This window comes from Xiphophorus couchianus, chromosome 15 (assembly GCF_001444195.1).
Source record: "Xiphophorus couchianus chromosome 15, X_couchianus-1.0, whole genome shotgun sequence".
NCBI classification, from domain to species: Eukaryota; Metazoa; Chordata; class Actinopteri; order Cyprinodontiformes; family Poeciliidae; genus Xiphophorus; species Xiphophorus couchianus.
This window is the reverse complement of record NC_040242.1, coordinates 13,667,781-13,692,058: the sequence shown is the minus strand read 5'-3', so window position 1 is coordinate 13,692,058 and position 24,278 is coordinate 13,667,781. Positions and strand designations below refer to the sequence as shown.

The 24,278-nt window shown below is 38.7% G+C and overlaps 1 protein-coding gene across 1 annotated transcript; it reads left to right on the top strand.

Moving 5' to 3' along the window:
• The first annotated feature begins 847 nt into the window (after positions 1–847).
• Positions 848–22,504, top strand: wdr26b (WD repeat domain 26b). Its single transcript, XM_028039843.1, has 14 exons — positions 848–1,634; positions 3,766–3,865; positions 5,885–5,941; positions 9,248–9,384; positions 11,440–11,537; positions 11,655–11,811; positions 13,327–13,465; positions 14,441–14,581; positions 15,128–15,247; positions 17,575–17,720; positions 17,811–17,889; positions 18,030–18,159; positions 18,810–19,004; positions 19,089–22,504. Exons 1-14 carry the CDS (start codon positions 1,327–1,329, stop codon positions 19,112–19,114), a joined length of 1,833 nt encoding a protein of 610 aa, XP_027895644.1. The 5' UTR covers positions 848–1,326; the 3' UTR covers positions 19,115–22,504.
• Positions 22,505–24,278: the final 1,774 nt, after the last annotated feature.

Below are 24,278 nucleotides of genomic sequence, written 5' to 3'. Positions count from 1 at the left end.
CATTCAGATTTTTATTAGTTTCTCAGCATAATTTGCTATAAATAAAGAAGATTATGACTTTTTCATGATGTTGTGAGGTAAGAAACAGCAGCCATGCTGGTGGCCAATTTGTGTACCACATTGAAAAGATGGGCCTGAAGAAAGTGTCTAAGTTGTAATCATCTGAAACAGAGTATTTGGGAATGTGTATATCTGCTCAATGATGCCTATTTGTTCTGTATGATTAAGTTAAATTGATTGATTTAACTTGTTTAAACTAATCAGATAATAACTAGGTGGAAGACTTTCTGATGCATTGACATTTGCTTAGCCAATCAGTAACTCATTAATCAAGCAGTGTTTCAGTATTGATCAAAGGTTTATTTAACAAGTTAAAGTGGGATGACTGCTATTCCTTCAGAATATCTTGTTAATGTGTGACTCTTGTAATGAATTTAGGCATTTGCACACTAGCATTATAAGTATCATTTTGTTGGTACTGGCTAATGAATAGAATAGACACATTATAGAAAGCTGCAAACTGCAAAGAAACTGTCAGCATAGAATAGCTTTTGGAGTTATATTTCATAATTTCTCAATCACTTTGATGATAAAACACAAATTGTTTCTCAGTATTACATTTTTAAAGACATTTTGGAACTAAACGTTAACATTACATTATTTAAATAATTTTTTCTACAGTTTAAGCATAATTAACTCATTTCAACACATTATTGTAATTTGTCAGTTCACTGCTTAAAAAGATTTGTGTAAAATCTACAAAAAAAATTATATTAGTTTAAAAAATGCATATGTCATAAAAACAACATTTATACACTTTTGTATCTTCTGTTTTGTCAAATATTTAGTTATTATGCTAACTATGTTCCCATGCACCACCCATGGATTATATTCTACTCGGAAGCCTGCTAGTGTAGGAATTTCCGGCTACGTCAGGGCGTCAGGACTCCATTAGAGTTGCAGCTGTTTTGAGAGAAACATCAACAAAAACGAGCTGACATTAGGCTCTGAGTCTGGCAACAAGGCCTTCAATCTGGAAGCGTAACCTACATTTCCCACCCGGAGCTTCGCCGGTTTCTAACCACGGCCGCTCTCGGTGAGGAAACTCTGGCCTCCGCTTCCTCCTCCTCCGACTCGGACACCGGCGGAGCGTCGCCGCCCCCGCGGAAGAAACACCGAGCCTCGGCGGCGGAGGGAGCAGGAGAGCCCGGGGCTTCAGCCGTTGTAACAGGCCTCTCTGGAGTTGTCCTAGGACTTGCCGCACACTCTCAAACCACCTCTACCATCCACTTTAATCGAAGTGTTGTTAACAACTTTAGCAACAGCATGCAGTCAAACGGGGCAGGACAGGGACAAGAATCCTCTGAGCTTCCCTGCCTGAACAGCGCACAAAACGGGGAGTCATCATCCTCGGCCGGTGGAACCCACTCAAACGGGCTTCTGTCCAACGCGGACAACGGTAACGGTGTCGGTACCAGTAACGGGTCTTCGGTTGGACCTTGTTCGGGGACTTCGGCTACCTCCACGGCCTCAGGTTCGGAGGTGGGCTCGTTGAAAAAGAAGAAACGGCTGTCGCAGACGGAGGAAGATGTCATACGATTAATAGGACAACATCTCCACGGACTAGGGCTGAAGTAAGTTTATCCAATGTGTCAGTCGTAGAAAAACTTCAGCAGACATCAAATATTAGCGATGAACATTTCAAGTATAATCCACATCACTGTTTTTTCTTGTGATAGTGCAGTTGCTAAAAGCGCTATTAGGAGCGCTTGACACACAAACATGGGGGGATGGGGTAGTAAGTTAGCCTGTGAGCTCGGCAGTTGGTAGGAAGAAGGGGTCCATCTTGCACAATAACAGTTAGCTTCAAAGCTAATAGCATTTGGCTGCGCTGAGGTGCTGTGCCCTGACATCAGATATTTAACACAACATAAAACACAAGCTACAGTTTAACAGCTCATCACATGTAACGCAACACGAAGCACGTTTTTGAAATTAGGACATGATGTACTGTCAACATATATGGATTTCGCACTGGATAAAAGCATTACATCATCCAACGTTAGTACAGTTCATTCACACTAAACAAGGCTTAACTTTTTCGTACGATCTATTCACAACACATCAATATGAAGTGTTTTATTTGTGTTAAAAGGGATGTTGTTGCAGCTTCTTAATGATGTGCTAAAGCAGGATTGTCGAGTATGTTGGGTACCTGTTTGCGGTTCAAAGGCTGTTGCGCAAAAAAAATTGCGGAGAAATGTTAAGGTTAATGTATAGATTGTCAAGCCAGCGCGATTCGAGGTTTTCGTGTATTGTTTTTGCTCGGCTGCAAAATATATTTTTAACCTCCGGTGCAATATAAATAATAGTGTAATGCGTAAAAGCACCGTAATAACAAGGCAGCATCTGGTTATTATTCCTCGTCTTTTCCAACTCCGCATTTCTTTATATCCGTCATTTTGTGAAGCTTTGTAGATTTAGGCATTTGTTTCCCCCCTCTCGTTTTTATACGACTGTCTCCTGCAGATTATGTCTCTCTAGCATTAATGCCCTAATTCCCGTGTCTCATCGTCACAGATATTTGTCAACAGTCAGCCAGAACCTATGACATGCATTTTATTGAGGGCATGTGTTTATTTGAAGACGGCACTCGGGCATTTGTTCCTGAAATGAGCAGAATCAGATGGTTTCATGGCGGCTGAGGAATGCGCTCTCTACCAGCTGTTTTAGATGGAAACGCTTTGCTTGAATCTAATTATAGCCGCGGTGGGGGTTTCAGGATATGCTTGTGTGTGTGCACTCATCGTTTTCAAAGTGACTGTTGTATATAAGCTTAAACCTGCGCTGATCTGTGCTGTCCAGCTGAGAAAGTAAAAGCAGCCATTACAGGGTTTTATAAAAGACAGCCTTAATGTTGCTCTATCCATTGAGATGGGGGGTAAGGGGATTGGGGGGGGATACATGGCATTGCCTGGTATGAAACAGAGCCCCTATATTTCAGCAGGGGAAATACAGGATAAATCAGTATTGCAGTCAGCTGGGTGAGAGGCTCAACACGAAGCTGCTGCGCCACTTCATTGATACCTGAGAATGATGTCATCATGCTGAAAGGTGTCTGCTCCCCCCTTCAACACCTCCCACACCTCCTTCCCCCGCCACCCCGCGCCTCCTCGTTTTCATCTCGGCAAGCGCATTTATGGTGTCCTTAGCTGGGAGATGCTGTTTGGACAGATGGTAATGGTTCATGGTTGACAAGCTGAGAGGGTGATGTCAACTGCAGAGAAAGCTCACCCCATGTTAATGAACCTCCTACTGTCCACACATAATGCTCCGGTCATGACACAAGTGCTCTGTGTTGGTTTCCCTCAGATATAGGGAGCTATTAAGTTTATGTCACCAGGTAGAGTTGATGATGCCCCCTCTGCATTAAAGTGTTCTCACAGACCACCGTGCCTCTGATTTTAACCCTTTCAGTTGCATTTTGTTGCAAAAAGAAATGCGACAATGATAATAAATAGCTCCGATATGTCACTTCATATAATCATGTTCTGACATTTCGACATCCTGCTGACTGAGCTCACAGTTCTGATTACCCACTCACTGCTGACACTGAGATGCCACCTTCATGCTTAATTTCAAAGTCACCCATCCCCTACTTTTCTTCTTTTTTTTTACTGTCTTCTGTCTATACATCAGCATAACTTTGTCTGCTTCTCCTCCACCCCCCACCCCTCCCTTCTGTCTGTGTGTGTGTGTCTGCAGTCAGACGGTGGACCTGCTGATGCAGGAATCAGGCTGCAGACTGGAGCACCCTTCAGCGTCCAAATTCCGCAACCACGTCATGGAGGGGGAGTGGGACAAGGTTAGTTTGGATGGCTATTATTGATGAGTTAAGGTTTGATAAACATGGAATGTGGGAATGTGCTTTGAATCTGTTGTGCTATTCACACTTTAAAAATATAAATGTGTTTATTTAAAAATTGTATATAATAAAGGACATACATCTTATTAGAGGTTCTTTCAGGTTGCATAGAAAGGCATTGACTTACATTTGTGGTCTATCTGTTATACAAGTTTAATTTTGTTCTCCAATTATTAATTAGTGTATTTAACATTTTTAATTTGTTATATAGTCAATAAACATGCAAAAACATTTTCATACATTTCAAACTAAAATCTACAGTTGGTTATGTTAAAACCACAAGCCTTATTGTATAAAGTAAAATTTAGTACGACTTACTGCTTTTCTCTAAAATCGTAGTCGCGCTAAAGAATCCCTAAATTTTTAACACCTGAAAGAGCAATGCTCAGTCCAACTTCCAAAAATGGAAAGAGTATAACCCAACTGCAAACCAACCAGGCATGAATATTATTGACCTGCAGCTGGACAGCTATCAGTCATCCACTGTACAAACCTGACCCTTAAGGAAGATTGGCTACTATAAAGCCATTTTTGAAAGAAACACAGAAGAAGTCCTGTTTGTACTTTACCGTAAGCCATATAAGAGACACACCAAGCACATGTAAGAAGATTACTTTGGTCAGATCAAACCAAAACTGAACTCTATACCCTCCATGCAGAATGCTGTATGGCAGAAAACAACCTCCCCTGAGTAAAGCACAGAGTTGGTGGTCCAGCAGTGCTTCTCTTCAGCAGAGACATGGAAGATGTTCAGAGCTAAATACAGGCTGATCCTGGAAGAAATCCTTAGAGACTGCAAAAGACTGCAGCCTGTTGAGAGGGTCCACCTTCCAATAGTAACCTCCACTGGGACATTTGGAAGGTTTTGATCAAAGCATCTTAGTGTTAGAATTTTCCAATCAAACTCCAGGCCTTATTTTTAACAGCGTATTAGAGGAATTAAATTTGAGAGCATCCTTTATCTATTTTGACTAAGCTTGAGCTTTCCTGGAACAAAATAGGAAAGTGCCCGCTTTGCCCCAAAAAAACTTAGTTTAGTTCTCTGTGTGCATGCAGTCTCACTTTTCATCTACTTTTTATATAAAGAAATAAAACATAGAAATGTGCATCCTTAGTATGCTCTACTGTATCTGTCCATCATATAAACTCCTAATAAAATACCTTGAAATCTGTGGTTTTACTATAGGAAAAAGTTTCAGATATATAAATATTTTTGCAAGATGCTGATAAAAAATACTATGGACTGCATAATTTCAGGTGATGTGTTGTCATTTTTAGAACGTTTGTTTTGCTAAGAAATCAGGTGGTCTACAACAATAAAAATATGAATGCTATAAATACTGTTTTTTTCTCCATTAACCTTGTACTAAGGGTTTACTCTATTGGATAGTTTTGCAATTGTATGATAGTTAATAATACATGTTTTAAATTTTAGAATTGTATAAAATATGTAATATTTGATCAGAACATTATATTAAATCCAGTAATGAGTTCAGCACTGCTGAAAATTCTGTTCCAGAATTTAACACAGTCTGACGTACATTTTGTTATCACATTCTTTTAATTTTCAAGCTTTGTTGCATTTCTTTCTTTCTAGAGCTTAAGTTAGGCTTAGAAAATTTCAGACCTTATTAAAAAGAAGCATTGCAAAATGATGAACTTAAGCCAAAAGCATTCAGTGTTTGCTTAAGTCAAGTGGTTGGAAATTTGTGCATGTGGGTGGAAGGTTTGTTCTTCCCACAAAGCTACTTGTAAATCTAAGATGTGATTGTTCTGCTCAGTTTTTATCAAAGAACATGGAAACTGTGAAAGCCTCATGGGCAGTGGCCATACCATCTCTACCACTTAATGTTCATATTGCTATTTTTTTTTCTCCTCTTCTGCATGCATTGAAACTGCTGAGCTAATAATTTCTCTCTGTGTCTCTCTACCATCATGTACCCTTTGTTTTTGGTCCAGGCTGAGAATGATCTCAACGAACTGAGAGCACTGATGCATTCTCCCAACGCCATTGTGGTAAGCGCCCGCTTTGCCCAAACCCTGAACTGGGCTGAATGACAGTCAGTCAGCACACAGGCTGTGCTGGAGGTTCCAGAACTGTATCAGTAGAAACCGGGCCTGTGTTGTGGAGCTTTTTAACGCCTAAATGTTCTGGATAAAGAGTTAAAAATGGACCACACACTGGATTTAAGGAAGGAATATGCTATTTTGCTGAATTATTCGTTTTGGCTTATTTACTTTTTTCTTTATTTCTTCAATTTGTTATACTTTGCCATTTTTTATGAATCGTACTTAAAGCAAATTACAGCGCCTACTGGTTTTTAATGTATTTCTTTAGTTTGCAATGCTCTGTGATGTCTGAGTCAAGCTTCTTCTGCTCTCTTTCATAAATTACAAAGCAGTGCTATTAAAAATAAATAGAATGGTTACATTTAAGGGGAGAAAAATTTAGATAGAACCATATTCTGTCCTGTATCCCAGTGAAAATTAGCAGTTGGGAGACGGGTCGCTGCAGGGTCATGTACTTTTAGAAATACAGCATGTGGGTGGATGCTGCCTTGAATTTATGTGTGGTTGTCTCAACTCTGCTTGTATCAGTTGTCGGGGTCGTGCTGCATCCCTGAGATAAGACTCAAATTTAATACCAAAGATATCGCTGCTTGCACTGATCAGTAAACACGTTTCTGTTACCATCAGCGTGAAATAAAGAGACGGAGAGGGTTGATTTCAACAGTGGTAGGAGTGTAATTGAAAATAACAGTGGAAATATCATGTGCGGGGTTGAAACGGGTGCTTTCACTATTTGAAATTGGCTGAATTATTATTATAATTTTTTTTCAATCTTTTAAAATTAAGTTGAAGCAGTGCCTGAAATGGTAGCTGAATGTGTTTATTCTGCCATCTGGATTTCCATTTTGATTTCAAAGTTCATGTTTAAAGTTGCTCCCTTTAAAGTACACAAGCAACACTGGCAAAGAAGTGGTACATCATCAAGTTGGATAAATAGTTGGAGAAGAATAGGACCAATAATGCCCATTACTTTCCCTCTCCTGTTCAAAAAGATTATACTGTTCTGTAGTGCAGTCCAACCTGCTAATTGTCCTCTTTACTCTCTTAAATCTCTGCCATTCTTCATGTTTCTTTATCGGGTTCGTTAACTGTTTATGGAAACGGTTAAACTTTTAACCGTTGTGGAGGTGGGGGGGCTTATTAAGCTAGCTAATGCCAGATTTAACAATCTGACAAACTGATAAACGGAAAGTTGAATTTAGCGTCCTATAAAACAATGCATTTATTGGTTGTAATGTTAAAAAATGAGCTCAGCCGACATGCCAAAATAAGCTCCACATGACAGCAATGCACATTTGAATGTAATGCTTTTTTTAAGAGGCTTTAAACATACTTGAAAAGGGAATGGAGTTGCTATTTAGTGCTACAACACAAGGCTATAATTTGAGCAATCATGCCTTTGCATTATTATATATGGCTTCTGTGTTCTTGCTATGCTAGCCTCACCAGTCAGGGTATGCAGTTGTTGAAAAACATTGCCATGGTTGCTTTCTGAATTAGAGTTAAACATTGTGAGACTTTAGACTGATATTAAATGGCATGAGTTTTACAACTATAAGACCATGTTCAGACCTGGTATTAAAATACACCCTGACTGATTCGGATAAAAGTAGATCCCACTAAGCACTGTCATTTACTCCTGTCCTGCGTGATCAGATTTCAGTAACTTCCTTTACACATAGATGAGCAGGTCGCCACATCACAGGGGTGGACTGCCAGCTGAGACATAAACTGGACATCAGCAGGTCCTCTGATGTTTCCGCATCACCTCTGAAACTTCCAGTCACATGAGCTGCATTATTAATCAGTTATTAACATCGTTGAGGTTTAGATGAGTTGCATTTTGCTATTTTAGTTTGGCTTCAAAATCTCTATGAACATAAATATATAGCTGAACAGATGTGTTATGGGAGAAGTAAAATGTTAGAGCTCAAAATGCTCTATATTAGTGGACGGACACTGAAGAATGTAAACTATAATTTATAATTGTTTGCGCAAAGTGTTTTAGCCTGCACTAATAAAGTGACAAGATATTTGTCAGATACAGATTTTGTTCCCGCGAGTCATTTTTTAAATTAACTTTTATGCAAGGATTGCAGTGGGTGCAATTAGCTAAAAAATGTACAAGGAACAAACATTCACCCATGCAGCATTCTAAAGTCTATTGGTCTATATAAAAAACATATTTTGAGGAAAAAATCTTTTTTTTGATATTAAATGGTATGAGTTTTACATACCATTTTAAAAAATCTTCTTTTTTTTTCTCTCTATAAAGAGGATTCCATAAAATTTATTGTCTCTGGTTATTAAAAATAATCCTCATGCTGAGTTTTCCAGAGGTCATGAGGTCATGTCTGTGGGTTCTCCTTCAATGTGTCCCAGGACGGTTGTGTTTAGTGACAAACTGATGCAGATACTTGTGTCCCAGAACGTCCCAGTTAGAATACTGGGTGAATATGTGATCTTATAAAGGCACCTCATTTACATAAAAGTCAGACTATCAAGTACCGGTACTTACATTTTCCTTCATTTAGAGATTATAAATTAACATGAAGCGTTTTTCTTTGTTCAGACATGTGCCTAGTTTAAATTTGTTTTGTTTTTTTTCTTTTAGTAAATCACATGGAAAAAGACAGCCATTTCTGTTTTTTTTTCTTGCTGCCTGGCTCTTTATAGGCAGAATCATAACTTCAAACATGTAAACAGAATCATAAAACAGCTTCTGGCTTCCACTGTGTGCTGCCTCAACAGGGGATCTTTTCAAAGTAGGGGAGCTTTATTCAACACAGCATGTGGGAGATGTGGTCATGCATCCCTAGACTGAAGCTGCCCCACCACTCCTTCTATACAGTTTCCAGTACAGTAGCAGATAATAGAATATTCAACTCTCCATGAGGGTTTATACATATCATTTACTTTGAGTGCTTAACTTCAGAACACCTTTAAAACGCAGGGAGAAATCACTTTTGGCTTAAAATTGATTCATTCCAACACTTTTTAGGTATTTTCAAGGCAAAGATTAAAGATTGTGCTGATAAATTACAGATGTCAGTATATGAACAGTTTGTAAACAGACTATTATTTCAAATTTTGCTTTGAGAACTGTTTAGAAACTCTATTCCTCTGCTGTGAAGTACTTTTAAGTATTTTAGGAATATATTCATTAATGCTTTCTTTAATCATTTTAATCTAATAAAAACAGGGTTTTTACTTTTGTCCATTGTTTTATTGTTGTCTTCTTCTCTTCATCAGCGCATGAAGTTCCTGCTGCTGCAACAGAAGTACCTAGAGTATCTGGAGGACGGCAAGGTCCTGGAGGCTCTGCAGGTCCTCCGGGGAGAACTGACGCCGCTCAAATACAACACGGATCGGATCCACGTCCTCAGCGGGTACTTTCTGATGTTTCACCAATTTCACAAATGACTCACTCAAAGTACTACATTTAAACAGCTCCACACATTTACTTTTCTCTCTGTAAAAATGCACAATATTGGCAGTTAAGTTCTTAAATGTTATTTAGCTTATAATATGCTCTTTTTTATTGTTTTGTTTTTATTATTCATCACAACACAGCTTATGGTACTTTGAATTTTGATATATATTTGCAGATGAAATAAACTGTCATCAGCTGGGCTTTGATGAAAAGATAAAAAGCAGAGATAGCCAACAAGATGAGTAGTTCAAACACTTAGTATTAACTTCAAAGAGAAGCTACTTAAAAAACTGAACAGAGAAAAACGGCCACTGGCTACTCGGGCAGTGCTTCTGTAGGAAGCAAGCAACTAAAGGCTGAAACTGTGGCAAAATATAAGATTAAATTAGGCCGAATTTGCAGTCAGTTGTTGTTGCAAGGAGTGTTAAAAGCTGCCATGAGATGTTAGCTTGGTGTTGTGGAGGAATTAGGGAACAGCAGAGGAATTAAAAAGACATCAAAGGACCTAGCTGTTCTTCTATTTTCATTAAGTGAGACAAGTAAATCAAAACCAGATTTGCTTTATTTGTGAATTATGAGCTTGTTAGTTTTTAATAATGTTTGTATACATGTCATTTTGGTTTTAAAGTTAAAGAATTGTTTCTTTAATCTGTTACCTGCTGTGATGAGTGTGGCGACAATATCACTTTGCATCTTTAGGATTTTTTACTCTGTTTTGTATTTTGCCAATGTGCCAGTTGTCAACCTTTCTTATGCTTATAGGTTATTGTCATGTCTTGCTTGCTCTCTAAGACTTTACTGTTACTTATTTCAAGTGTCGCTCAGACAACCTTGTTGTTGCCAAGACTGGGCCAGCCGTGTATTTTTACTGGGATGTAGCAGAAAGCCTACATCTGGGACATTTTTGGAATCAACTTTAAATCACAACAAATGTCTCTAAGGGCTGCGGTTGGTTCTGGCAGCAACGACTTAACTGACCCATGTATATTCATTGGCTGAGAGCACCGTCAGTACTTTCTCATGATTTCAGAAAATAAGCAGTGCTCATGTTAAAGAATGTTGTAAAACAAACTACACGAGTCTCTATGACAATACAGTCAGTCAGTGATATTTAAATGTATGCTTCATTCAGAAACCTGTGTTACCCTGTAATACTCCTGTTAGCAGTATGCTGCTCTTAAGTCAACAGATTGCTTCTACCTCAATTAATACAGTGAATGATATGGTTATAACAATAAACCCAGCTCTTGATATGAGACTATACATAATGTTGTGTCTTTAAGATTGACATGCAGTGCGCAGGGCACCGAATGATCAGGCTCTTGGAAACTCGTCACACTTACAGTAATTATAATGACATTTTAAAAAATGTGTGAAGCAAGGTACAATTCATGCAAAGATAATATTTGGTTAAGAATAAAAAAGATGCCTCAATCTCGAGTCTAGCAGACAGTTTGAATATGCCCTCAAAAGGCATCAAGAGATGTGGGTGGAAAAGAGAAAAAGAACAAACAGTGACTTGATAATGCGTGTGGTGTGGAGTCTCGCTTCACCTCCTGTCCACCTTACTTCTTTTTTTGTGATGTTCATAGTTTAGGGTGCCCAAATGACTAGCACTGCCCCTAGTCATGACTGACTATTAAATTAGATTTGTCAGGACATTTCATTTACTGTACATTAAAATATTGTTTTAATTATTAAGTATTCAGTTTATTCATGTTTTGATGGACTTCAAAAACATGCTATCAAGGCATTTTTGGTTAGCTTTTACTTGTTATTTGCTGTCTGCCTCCAGACAAGAATGATATAAACATAATACAGCATGGGCATGTTGTGCAAAAAGAATAATTGTCGTTTTGATTTACTCTGACCAGTCTTGTAGGTTAAATGAGATATTGTACAAGAAATGTTGCATCTAATAAAGTTTTGGTTGTGCAATGAATCATGTTAGTTTTTTTGATTTTTACCAACCAATTTTTACCCTAAACCTTGACCTTGTATTTTCTTGCAGGTACCTAATGTGTAGCCACGCCGACGACCTCCGAGCCAAGGCAGAGTGGGAGGGCAAGGGCACAGCCTCTCGCTCCAGGCTCCTGGATAAATTACAGAGTGAGGAGATGCTTTCCATTTAATAAGCCTGTGGAGCTAGCACATGTTGCCCAGCTTCCACACATACATTTGATGTGCTGAGGTGAACTATCTTCCCGCTTTCTGACCATGTTACAGCGTACCTGCCCCCATCGGTGATGCTGCCTCCTCGGCGACTACACACTTTGTTGCGGCAAGCGGTGGAACTACAGAGGGATCGCTGTCTTTATCACAACACCAAGCTGGACAACAACCTGGATTCAGTCTCTCTTCTCCTCGATCATGTCTGCAGCAGGTTGGTTCTGCAGCATCAGTCATAAAGTGAAAATGTTGATGGAAATGCATCTTAGGTCTGAGAAGTGTACACAACCTTGTTAAAATGGTGAGTTTTTGTGTTGTAAAAAAAAAAATGGTTTGAGGAGGGTTGGACACAAGCAGGAAGCGTGATGTTTGTTTTCCCCTCATTACTGCCTGTTGAGGCTGTCAACATATTCAACTGAGCTTTAATATATTCAGTCAACGGAAAAAAATTCTACTTCAGTTACAGATGATGAGATACATTTTAAGTTGTCACATCTAAAACAGTAAGTGGTCTTGAAGATTTCTTTAAATAACAAATGGATAAATATTATCGCTTCTTACCGCTGTGCTCTTTGTATAGTAACAGTCATATATTAGCTAGTTAATTAGCCCTGGTGTCATTCGCTATGTTGGTCTGTCACAATAACAGTTTTTACTGGACAATAAATTGTCCTAGAAATTATTGCGATAAACAATAACATTGTTATTTTGAGTCTATTTTCCAAGTAATATATTGATAATGGCATAACAACAAACGGTTGCTCTCTTATAGACCAATAAACTTTAATTTTATGAAGAACACTTAAAAATGGAAAATATTTTAAATATCCCAAATAAAACTAAACAACCAAAAACAATAAACAAAAATACAAACCACACACAACCGAACCCATAAATAAAATGGATTATGGTGTTTCTTTGAACAAAATTAACCGGAATGGAAATTATCAAGTTAATTTTAATTTTTCATGCGATTAATTGCTTTATTGTGATAGGCGTAGGCTGCTTTTACATAGGAAGCGATGTGTTTTTTTTTTTAGTCAAAGTCGATGAAGTTACCAATAGTCCCAAACAGCGGTCAGCTACAAAGCAGGGGATTATATTTTATCAGCATAGCAGTAAATGAAAATTACAAGTGTTTTTGCTTCAAGTGGTAAAGCATTTGTGTGTTCCTTTGTACTAGTTTTATTATAATTTAAGTTATTTACAAGTCGTGTATATGTCTCCCCTCCTTTTTTGTTTTGTTAATGTACTTTTATGTTCATTAACTATGTTCATTATGTACTTTTATCTTTAGGAAAGCTTGGAAAAAAACAAAACTTTTTTTATTCACAGCCAAATCAACAAATAGTTTCTTGATGAGAGGAACATGTATTGTTTGAAGTGGCCTAGCTTGTCCTCACAATCTCATAGGTTTGCGGAACTTTTGTAAGACAGACTTGGCAAAAACTGAAACTGGATGGAAATGTGCTTTAATAAAGTATTTACTCAAGGATCCACAGAAATGCAATATTCCTCCGACCACGCTTGTGTTTTTTTAGCTGAATTATGCAGGACGAACATCACGTGGACATTTTTGCATTCTCAAATTTCTGTTCTCTCCGTACATCTGAAAATACTATAAACGCTACATTTTGAGGGCCAGTTTGTATCCTGTTGTTGAATTTTCAAAATGTATTCACCGGTGGGTTTTGTAGACTTTAAAAATCAATCTGTTTTCTTTCTGCAGGAAACAGTTTCCCTGTTACACCCAGCAGATTCTGACAGAGCATTGTAATGAAGTGTGGTTCTGCAAATTCTCAAATGATGGCACCAAACTAGCAACTGGCTCCAAAGACACGACTGTCATAATCTGGCAAGTGGACCCGGTGAGTGTGCAAACATACACGTCTTACTCATTTGACCACAGTCTGTTGGAGATTGTAGTAGTTGCAGTCTCTTTTTAGGTCTAAACTAGAAAAATATATACTTTCAAATTATCAAGAGACGATGTGTGCTCATCTATTAAAATATAACGAGTGAAAGTTAAAATGTGCTGTTGCAACACAATCTATTTTTGCAAAAGCAAATTTAATTTAAGACAGAAACTAGTAAGAAAACAGAGCTTTATTCCTAAGGTGTTAAGAAACTAGGGTGATATTAGAATTTTTGTTTGCTGAGATAAATAATGTGATTGGTGTATTTAAGCTGTCTCTGTGCAACACGATCCCCCTCAAACGGAAACAGAGAGAAGATCAAACATTTACTGGATGAGAATACAATGACATGGGTTGAAATTAGCTCAGAGATTATGGAAAACCAAATAGGTCCTTTTATAGAACCGGTTAAGAATTAGCTCAAGCTTAAAGCACTGGAACTGCTTTAATGTTGTCCTTTCTTCAAACATTCAGCTGAAAATCTATTTGAAACACCTGGAATTGGCAACCTGGATCTAGTTCTCCTTATGTCCTCTCAAGTGTTTTGTCTTGTTACTGTCTTGTATGAGATTATTCAAGTTTATGCTTTCATGCTTTTAGAGCATTTATGTCAGGGGTGTCCAAAGTCTGTCCTGGAGGGCCGCCATCCTGTGTGTTTTAGTTCTTTCCCTGGTTTAACGCACCTGGATCTAATGATGGCTCATTAGAGGCCTTAGGAGAACATTGACAAGCTGAGAAGGTTGTTACTACAACCAGGGAGAGAACAAAAACATGCAGGATGCCGGCCCTTGAGGACCGACTTTGGACACGCCTGATTTATGTAATGCTCTAAAAGTCTGATGAAAGGTAAAGCTGAATGAAATAAAGTTAAAAATGCCATTATAAAGTTTCTTATTCAGTAATGCATCATTTGTGCCTGCCATGTAGGAGAGCCACCAACTGAAGCTGCTGCGAACCCTGGAGGGGCACGCATACGGCGTCTCCTACTTAGCCTGGAGTCCTGACGACACCTACCTGATCGCCTGTGGACCTGACGATTGCTCTGAGCTCTGGCTCTGGAATGTTCAGGTAAAATTAAAAGAAAGAAGGAAAGAAAATGAAAAAGTATCCTTAAATATTCTTTTCAACACCATTCACACAGGAAATTGGGCCTTTGCTGTTGGCACGGATTGTTGGCTTCATACCTCAATTAATGAGCATTGTCATACAGAGATATTTTCTTCTACACAGTTATAGGATGCTTCAGCTGTCAGAATTTATTTATATACTATTGGTTTTATTTGAGATACTCTGATCTCATGCATTATATCGCAGTTTCTGTATCATTCAGCTTGACACACAGTAAGTGTGTCTCCTCATAGCCATCCTCGGTATGACGCGGTTATCTAAGCACCATTAATCGTATCCCAAGTCTGAAAAGTGCTATGGATACCCTGTAGTGTGCTATTTGTACTCAATGACCTTTTCTTTTCACCCATCCTCTCTTCTCCCCTCCCCTCTCTCTTCTTTTTTCTCACTCATCCCTCCCCCTCTCTTGCTCAATGTGTCTTCTCACTCTCTCCCTTCCCCCCATTTCCTTCTCTGTGTTTCTCTATAAATACCAATCTTTGCCAGACGGGGGAGCTGCGGACCAAGATGTCCCAGTCCCACGAAGACAGTCTTACCAGTGTGGCCTGGAATCCTGACGGCAAACGCTTTGTCACCGGTGGACAAAGGGGGCAGTTTTATCAGTGTGTAAGTCCTCCAGTCATTTACCAACTTTTACAAACACAATTCTTTGGGTTTTTTCATTTTGCCACAATCACAAACATTGTAGTGTTTTATTTGGATGTCATTTGATCCACAAACACAAAGTAGTGCATAATTGTGAAGTGAAAGGATATTATGACATATAGACCTGAAGCATGGTGCTTGTTTGAATTTAGTCCTGATTAAAAAGTTTATAAAACTATCTATTGCTGCAATTTCAGCTGCAGGTCTTTTAGTGTTTCTTGACTAGTTTTATATACTTGGGCATTCAAACTTGTGCTTAATCTTCTTCTGATGTTTGACTGGGTCATTCTAATGTTTTGATTTAAACATTATAAACTAGGGCTGTTGTAAAAGAATATTTTAGTAATTGAGTACTCTATAGAATATTTTTATGATTATCCGAGGAATCGGATCTCTCTCCCTGTCTCTCTCTAACTCTCTTTTTCTTCCTCTCTCTCTCTCTCAGCGCCATTCCTACCGTTCGCTCCAAAAGCTGTCGTAGTCTAACTATTACACCCCAAAATTCAACACTCCTTATTTGTCCCCCAAACCCTGACAAAACGCCGCACAATTCAACACCATGCTGCTACCATTTCACAACAACTCATAGGTGGAAGTAAGAGAGCTGCCCACCACAAATAATAATCCGGCTGGAACATAGTGCGCTACCAGTGACGTGCGGTGAGGTTCATAGCTGGTGAGGCACTGACGTCATCAGAATCAGATTTGCAAATAGATGCATAGATTGACAGCAGTTTACAGGTTATGTTTCACTTCTGCATCCTTACACATACAAACCTTTCAGCTCCGGCGTTGGTCTTCCTTTGGTTATTATCTCCTGCTTCGATTGAAAGTCCACTTGAGAAAACTTTTTTAGTGTTGTAATGTAGTCATCCATGTCGAAAGTCGGGATAAGCGAGAGGAAAAAAATCACTATCTCTATTATAATCTATCGCTGGACTTGACTCGCTTCCCGAATCGTTTAGCCTAGCTCGCTGTCACTTACTCGGCAGTTGAGGAGTGAACAAGACGAACGTCTGGGATCTTGAGCGCCCCCTGCCATGAGGCAAGAGAACTGCCTGCCTCACCTCGAACCTGTTCTCTGCCGTTTATAATCGCTCATTACACGAAACACGTTACACAAACACAGTTGGTGACAAAAAGCACTGTACATTATATACATAAGCTAAATTATTGGAAATAAGCTCACATATTAAATTTGTTTAAACCATTTTATTGACGCCGTACAGCAACATGCTCTCTCCGCTTAGCAGCCAGCGCAGAGCCAGGGGTTGCGCAATCCAAGGTGAGGCAGAGCTCGCTGCTGCCTCACCGGCATCGCTTCCAAGCATTTGAATGGGAAAATAAGAAAATTCAGCGATTTTGAACAAATAAAAATCGAAATTGGTGAAGCTACATGAAAAATAAATATTTTTTAGTACAAACCACCGGATGAATATAACAATTTAAATTACTTTATGATTATATATTTTCTTTCTTTCCATGATGGCTGGTGAGGCACTGCCTCACCTGCCTCCCCTGACCGCACGTCACTGTGCGCTACATAATTCAGCAAAGCTTCGAGGCAGATACATTTTCGTTGAGGAATTTTAATAATTGAGGTACTCTAATCATTCGAGGAATCATTTCAGCCCTATTATAAACCAATATTTCACTAACTTCATTTTAGATCTGGCTAGATGTTTATGTGACCTCCTGGAAGGTCACCCTCAACCCCAATCGTATTTTAAATTTCTTCTTCCCAGTCTTCCATATTAGCCAGGCCAGTAATTATTGAGTTGAATGATTTTCCAATCTGGATCCCTGCAGCTCCCCCAGAGTAACCGTAGACCTTCTGGTTGATTTTCTGAATAATGTTCTCCATATAATGCTTTGAACTTTTTTTATAGTTTCATGCCTAACCGTTCTGCTGTTTCTTTTAGTATTAACAGAGTAAATGTGGCTGAAGGCCAATGCACAACATCCTTTCAGATTTTTTTTTTAAAGAAAAATTAAAAAAAAAAACATCTATGCTCCTTTCATGCCACAATTATGCTGAACCATAATGTTAAAACCATTGTTTTTGGTTTTAACATAACAAACCCTGTAAGCATAATGACCAGTTTGCAAGGCACTTGAAGCTCCAGAGTCTTTGCATTTGGCTGCTGCTTGATGTAGGTGGTTGTGATTAGACAGTCGTGGCTTTGGCTTGGAGTTAAAAACTAAACAGGGTACCCTGCTCTGCGTGTGTGTATGCCCGTCTTCCTGTTAAGAATAAGGGCTTAGGGTCCTGCTGTCTGTGTTATCAGGACCTGGATGGGAATTTGTTGGACTCGTGGGAGGGGGTGAGAGTTCAGTGCCTGTGGTGCCTGAGTGATGGGAAGACTGTGCTGGCCTCGGACACCCATCAGCGTATCAGAGGGTACAACTTTGAGGACCTCACAGACAGAAACATGTATGTATATTTTGAAATGAGAATGAAAGATGTGACTTAATGTAATTCATTTTAATAGCAGAAAAATTATTTTCACATGTTTTTTTACAGAGTTCAAGAGGACCACCCTATCATGTCTTTTACCGTTTCAAAGAACGGTAGATTAGCTTTGTTAAATGTAGCAACTCAGGTAAGCTAATCAGTTTTATCGAGTTGCTTGTAAACAAAATAAATGTATTGGAGAAATATAATAGATTTGGGAATTAATAAAGTATTTTAAAATTAAATAGAATTTTGAATTGAAACTGGTTTCAACATGCTTCACTATAGGGAGTGCACCTGTGGGATCTTCAAGATCGGGTGCTTGTGAGGAAGTACCAAGGTGTGACCCAGGGCTTCTACACCATCCACTCCTGCTTTGGAGGACACAATGAAGACTTCATCGCCAGTGGCAGCGAAGGTACAGTGAAAAGGCAGATGAAGGCCATTGACAAAAAACAGTTTACAATAGAACTAAGCTTGGTTGCCTAATGTGGGAAAGCATCTCCTACCAAAGTTTTTTGTTTTTTTCATTAATTTTTTCTGAACCAACAACCAACAGAATATCTATTTTTTTCTACATTCAGTTTCTAAAACAAACAAAAAAAAAAACCCATTATTTTTAGATGTACATAGTGGGAAATTAGCACATCCTGCCAACTGTGAAACATGGTAGTGGCAGCATCATGGTGTGGGGATGCCTCTCTTCAGCAGGGAGAGGAAAGCTGGTTTAAATTGTAAGAAAGATAAATAAAGCAAAGTCCAGAGTAATCCTGTTAGAAAACCTGTTAAGAAAAGATTATAGATTCTGAGTGAGACAATGACCGCCAGAGCTTTAATGGGCTGATTTTGATCAAGGTGCATTTGTAAAAAAAAAAAAAAAAAAGGGAAAAAAACATAATTTTCCTTCAACTTCATAATTATTTACTACTATGATTTGAGTTAATTCATCACAAAAAACGTGAATTTCTAAAATTCAATTTCTGTTCAAATACAATTCGAAATGTGTTGGTTAAAATTTTACAAAATGCAAAGGATTCTGTTCACTACCTTTTCCATCTATCCCACCAGACCATAAAGTGTACATCTGGCATAGGCGTGGCGAACTTCCTATTGCCGAGCTCACAGGCCATACACGCACCGTTAACTGTGTGAGCTGGAACCCAGCCATCCCGGGTCTCATGGCGTCCGCCTCGGATGACGGCACAGTGCGCATCTGGGGTCCCGCACCATTTCTCGATACGCAAGAGGCAGACGGACTCAACGGTAAGAGGTTTACGTTCAAACATGAGCTGTTCTCACAACCTATAATAACAAGTTGCATGTTTTTCTTGCTTTTTGTCTCCTCAGAAAACAGCAGTAATATGGACAGTTGATGGTGACCTACAGCGCAGATGACGTCTCAATTTGACAACAACCCAAGAATCCTACAATATAACAAAACGTAAATGGGCAAATACAATTTGATATCACCAGAGAGAAAGCGAAGAAAAACCCAGCAAATGTCACCGACCCATCTGAGAAAACAAAAGTGAGAAAAATATGGCTCCAGACCGGCCTAGACAAATGGTGGACATGATGACGGACTCCCTGGAATTTTGGGTCCGCATCCAAAAAAAAATTTGGATCCCTTTCTAAAGGCCTGGAAAGTCAGTCAGAACTCAGCGGGATCTTCCTCTGATGAACTGTAACAGCTGTTCTCCTCACTTCTAACTGACCCCCCTCGTCCTCCATTTTGCTCCAGTGTCAGTAGACATGCCAGCTCTTTGCAAGTATCTGAGGAAATCCACGTCCACCCTGAGCCTGGGGCCCGCTGCATCCTCGCGATGCCTCCAGACGGACGGGGCGGACTAGCCCTCTCCTTGCCGGACTACATCCGTCTGCCCTTTTGTCTCAGACTCTCTAATGTCTCTATGGACATGGGTGGGAACTTGTTGTTGAGAGAGGAGGATGGTGCGTGTGGGGTGGGCGAGGGCTATAGTAGGTCATCTGTGTGTTTTTCCTTTTCCCCTTTTTACTTGCTAAATTCTTCAGTCATTTGGACAAAAGCTGAAAATTCACGGTGAAACCATCAACAGACCAGCTGATAAGGAACACCGATAGGCTATGCTAACTGTTTGAAGTTTTTTTTTTTTTTAAATGATAGTCATAGCGTTCATTCTTGTTTAAGAGGCGAACCCTAGCTCATGTAGTGCCCAAGGAAAACTTCAGCGTGAAGATTCCATGTTCTGTTTCTCAGCATTAGGAGGGGAAAAAAAACCTTTTTATCCCCTTATTTAAAATCCATCACGGACAGCTCCCCCATTCCCTCCCTCCTGTCGAGCTAGCCTGTGCACAACTCCGTTAAATCTACCTATGAGGAGGACAGAGTGTTCCACAGGTTATATATCCACTGTGAGGGGGTCACACACTAGTGGCGAGGTGTGCTTTCCACCATCAAGACACGCATATATATATATGTATAAACACACACATATATATATAAACCGAGACCTTTCTCAGAAAGAGACGCTTTCAGACGTGGAGTGCAACTTCATTTGCACGCTTAGTGACTGCTGTCCCTCCTGTGTGAGAGTGGATGAGTGTGAGTGTGAGTAATAGTGACAAGAGTGTTTTTTTGCATGCACACAGTAGAGCGAGAGTGGACATTATTGGGTGCAGATTTAATTGGCGTGTGTTCTCTTTTGTTGTTTTTTTTTTTTTTGTATGTGTGCAACTCACACCAGCAGAAGATTCTCTCCCCTCATCCTTGTTTTCATAGTAAAATTGTTCAAGATTTTAAACCAATTCTGAGTTATCCAAAGCCCCATAGGGACCTCTCTAGCTGTGGAACAAAAAAAATGAGAGCCATTTTGTAAAAACAGAAAATCTTTTTTTTTTTAATGTGGGGCTTTCATTTTTACATTAGAATGTGTTTTGTCCTCAACGATGCAGCATTCAAATGGCACTGATATGTTGACATAAGATTCGTTGGGTGAAGCAAAGCAAAATACAAAAAAAAAAAAGAAATTTAAGTGAGACACCAGAAAGGGGCTGAAAGTTGTAAAGGCATGGGCCGGTACGAGATTCTGTGAAAAATATATCACGACTTCAGGGTATCAAAATATTTCCAGAAAACTTCCAAACAAAAATGTAGAAACATACTCAAACCCCCCCCCCCCCCCCCCCCCCCCCCCCCATTTTTAAACAAAATACCAACAATTATTACTGCCATAAAAATATGATCGAATTGATTATTGCAGTTATAATAGTGTATTTAATATTTATTTATTATTCCGATATTGATCAATAGACTTGGAATATAAATAGAAACACCCACCAAGTTTTATTATTGCACAGTATCTGACACCTTTCTACTTGGACTATCCGTGCTGGTACCTAGCCTGCAGTCGTCTGCTTGACGGCATTCCAGCTGTAGTTTTAAAACAGCATTACTTTTGAAGAGTGATTGCTGGAGCGACTTCAGTTCCCAAAGTAAGCCGCTGGTAAACCTTTTACCATGAAACCGGCCCATGACCAGTTATCAGCGAAGGGTTATTTCATTAGAGAAGTCGATGATTGGAATTATTCGACAAGTTTATAAAAAGAAGAGGCATCAATAGCTAAAACCACGCTCCGAGCGCATTAGTTTGGGACTTTTGCAATCCTGAATCAAAGCAACACAAACTGCCTTCCTGTTCCCATAGTTGCACAGATCCCCCGCCCCCTCGGTATGTATGACTCCCTCACGGCACTTTGAGTGGTCTTTCTGCTCTCCTGCACATAAAGCGGTGGCATTAATCTTTAGTCTGTTGCCACCCAAAATGTTACATTGGTAAAGATTTAAAAACCTAATAGGAGATTTCAAGAGGATCTGAGTCCTCGCCATGCCTCTATGCACCCGATGTGAGTGATTGGCCCAAATGTGATGGAACTCAGCATTATAAGACAAAGCAATCTCATCTTGAAGGTACCCCTCTGGGAGTTTAGAGAGAGTTAGGCATCAACCTCCCCTTTGCTCTCCAGCCAAGTTATTCAGTGGTCTTTGAACCATTTAAAGCTTTCTTCCTCCCTTATTTCAGGGTATGTAATGACAATTCGCTACAGACTGATATAGTAAAATGTTTAAACCAGTGCTTTTGTCTGTTTTTATTGAACTTTTTTTGTTACTTAATTTTTTTTTTTTTTTTTTTTTTTTTTTTTTTTGTTCACGTATATCATTTTTGGTTGATCTCTATCCCTGTATGATCATATTAAAATATAACCAGACATTTGGAGTCCTTCTTTTTTTTGTAACATAACTTCTCTTTCTTTTACGTGTATTTTTGTTTGTATTCAGTTGCATTTTTACCTACCACCACAATTACAAAACAATATGCACACCAACACTCTTTGCCAGTAGAAGCAGGGGAGGAGTCATGGTGTGTTTAAATGTTATCGAATCAGGTTCTAACTGTCCACCCATCGCCTTTAAAGAAATTCCTCCCTGTGAAGATTCTGCTTACTCGCATCTCTCTGTGTTTTAATATCTTCTGCTCGGTGTGCCATTGTAGATAGTCAGTTGCTACTTTTCCGACCTGTATTGAAGCCAAATCCCAGGCACACAGTTGTTTTCTTGTAGGTTATGTACGTCACGGACTGATATGCACACTCTAGAAACCTCTTCTCTCCCAAAACCACAGAATGGACTCCTCTTTCCATGCCATGAATCCATTTCAGAAGACTTGATGGAAATCAATGCACATTTTTAAAAACCCAAAAAAAGTAATTCAGTAAAGAAAAAAAGTTTAAAAAGAAAAAAAAAAACATCCTTCACCTGCTGGTGGCAAAATGCTATGTCTGTATGCAACCCGGTGTCTCCTCTGTTCTTCTGTCGGAGTTTGCCGAGGAAGTTGTTTCTGATTTAACTATGTCTTATTTCTCTGAGGTGATGGTGGTGGCGGGATGGGACCGGGGCGGGGAATAAGGGCTTACTGTAGCATCTCTAAGTTCCTTGGGCTCTAGGGTGGGAAGGGGGTGATGTGTTGGTTTGCGTTCAATATCTTATTTACAACAGTGATTGTAATGTTTTGTATTGTTGTGTAGGAAAAGTGTTATGTATGCATATTTTCAATAAAGAATTCAGGGTTTTGAAAAAACAGATCTAAAATAATTTAATGGCACAAGGCCCAGGTTTTGGACACTTACAAGATGACCAGAAAACGAACCTTTTTTGAGCTTAAAACCTGCGTGCAAGTTGGGGGTGAAAAGTTATCACTAAATTCAGGCCCCAGTGAAGCATTCTGGGTTGATTCTGTTCTTGTTTAGATTACTGTATTAAATTATTTGATTTTGACATGTCTTGAAAGCTACATCGAGTCTAACAGAGAGGGGGACTTGCTTTGACACCAGCATTAGGAATAACAAAATCTGTTGACAATAAATTCCACTTATTTTTAAGTAAGTCTTGTTGTTGGCCATCCATTTTAATATAGAGTTTGCCATTTTAGGGAGAGAGGAGAAACGTGAAAATGGTTTGTGTGACTATTAAGCATGTAGAAAGTAAAGATGTGTAATCAGATTACTACTGCTCATGAGTAGGGGATGAAAGCTGTTGTGGTTAAATAAATGGAAAATCCTAAATGAAACTATATGAACCTAAATCAGAATTTGTTTTACATGACTAAAGGTTTGCCCAACAAGCAAACTTCTCTTTTAAGTACTTAAAAAACAAGTACTTAAATTTAAATTGTATATTATTTTTTTTTTTATTTCTAGATTTTTTTTTCAAAGACTAATTTTATAACAGTATATTACTGTTATAAAATGTAAACAACCTCTTAATTGAAGTATTTGTCAAATTGCGCCATCTGGTGGTATTGAAAACAACAAGGTGACCTATAAAAACGAAATGCTCTACCAACAAAACAAAAAACGAAATCTGAAACTTAAAGTACAATAAACAATAAATGAGTTATCAGTAAAATATTTTGAGCTATTTTAAGATGGGTATACTGTTATTGTTTATGAAGTAAATATTAATGCTACTGCAGATTAAATTGAAATAAACAAGCATGTCATACTAATTACATAACATGAAATATATCAATTGGTCCAAAGCTTAACAGTGTTTAAGTAATACATAATATGATTGTGGCTATTATGATGTTGGCATGATTTTAAAATGTGTTAAAGGAAAAGAGGAGAAAATTGATATGTAATATGGCTGCTGAGATTTCTGAGTTCTGTAGTCACATTTCGGGTTATGTGAGAAACCTCTAGCTTACCAGGCTAGATTTCTAACTTTAGAAGTCATTCCAGTTTATCTTTTTTCAAACTGAAACTCAAAAAGCTGACTTATGATTACAAAGGAATGTGCCAAAAGGACTAAGACTGTATTAGTTTTATTGTAATTTTATGCTGTTGGAGCCAACCAAAGGAATTCACTGGTTGTTACTCCTAGGAACTTTAACCCTGTAAGGGAAAAAAAGTAAACATATTTAGATGTGTTTGAGGCCTTTCCGTCTCCATCAAACATTTTACCTTTAACAACTATCTGCAATACCAAATGAGATAAACTAA

Coding starts and splice junctions, on each gene's coding strand:
- wdr26b (XM_028039843.1), top strand. CDS start 1,327: ATGCAGTCAAACGGGGCAGGACAGGGACAAGAATCCTCTGAGCTTCCC. Junction 11,538..11,654: donor GCTCCTGGATAAATTACAGA/GTGAGGAGATGC, acceptor ACCATGTTACAG/CGTACCTGCCCCCATCGGTG. Junction 17,890..18,029: donor TGTTAAATGTAGCAACTCAG/GTAAGCTAATCA, acceptor GCTTCACTATAG/GGAGTGCACCTGTGGGATCT.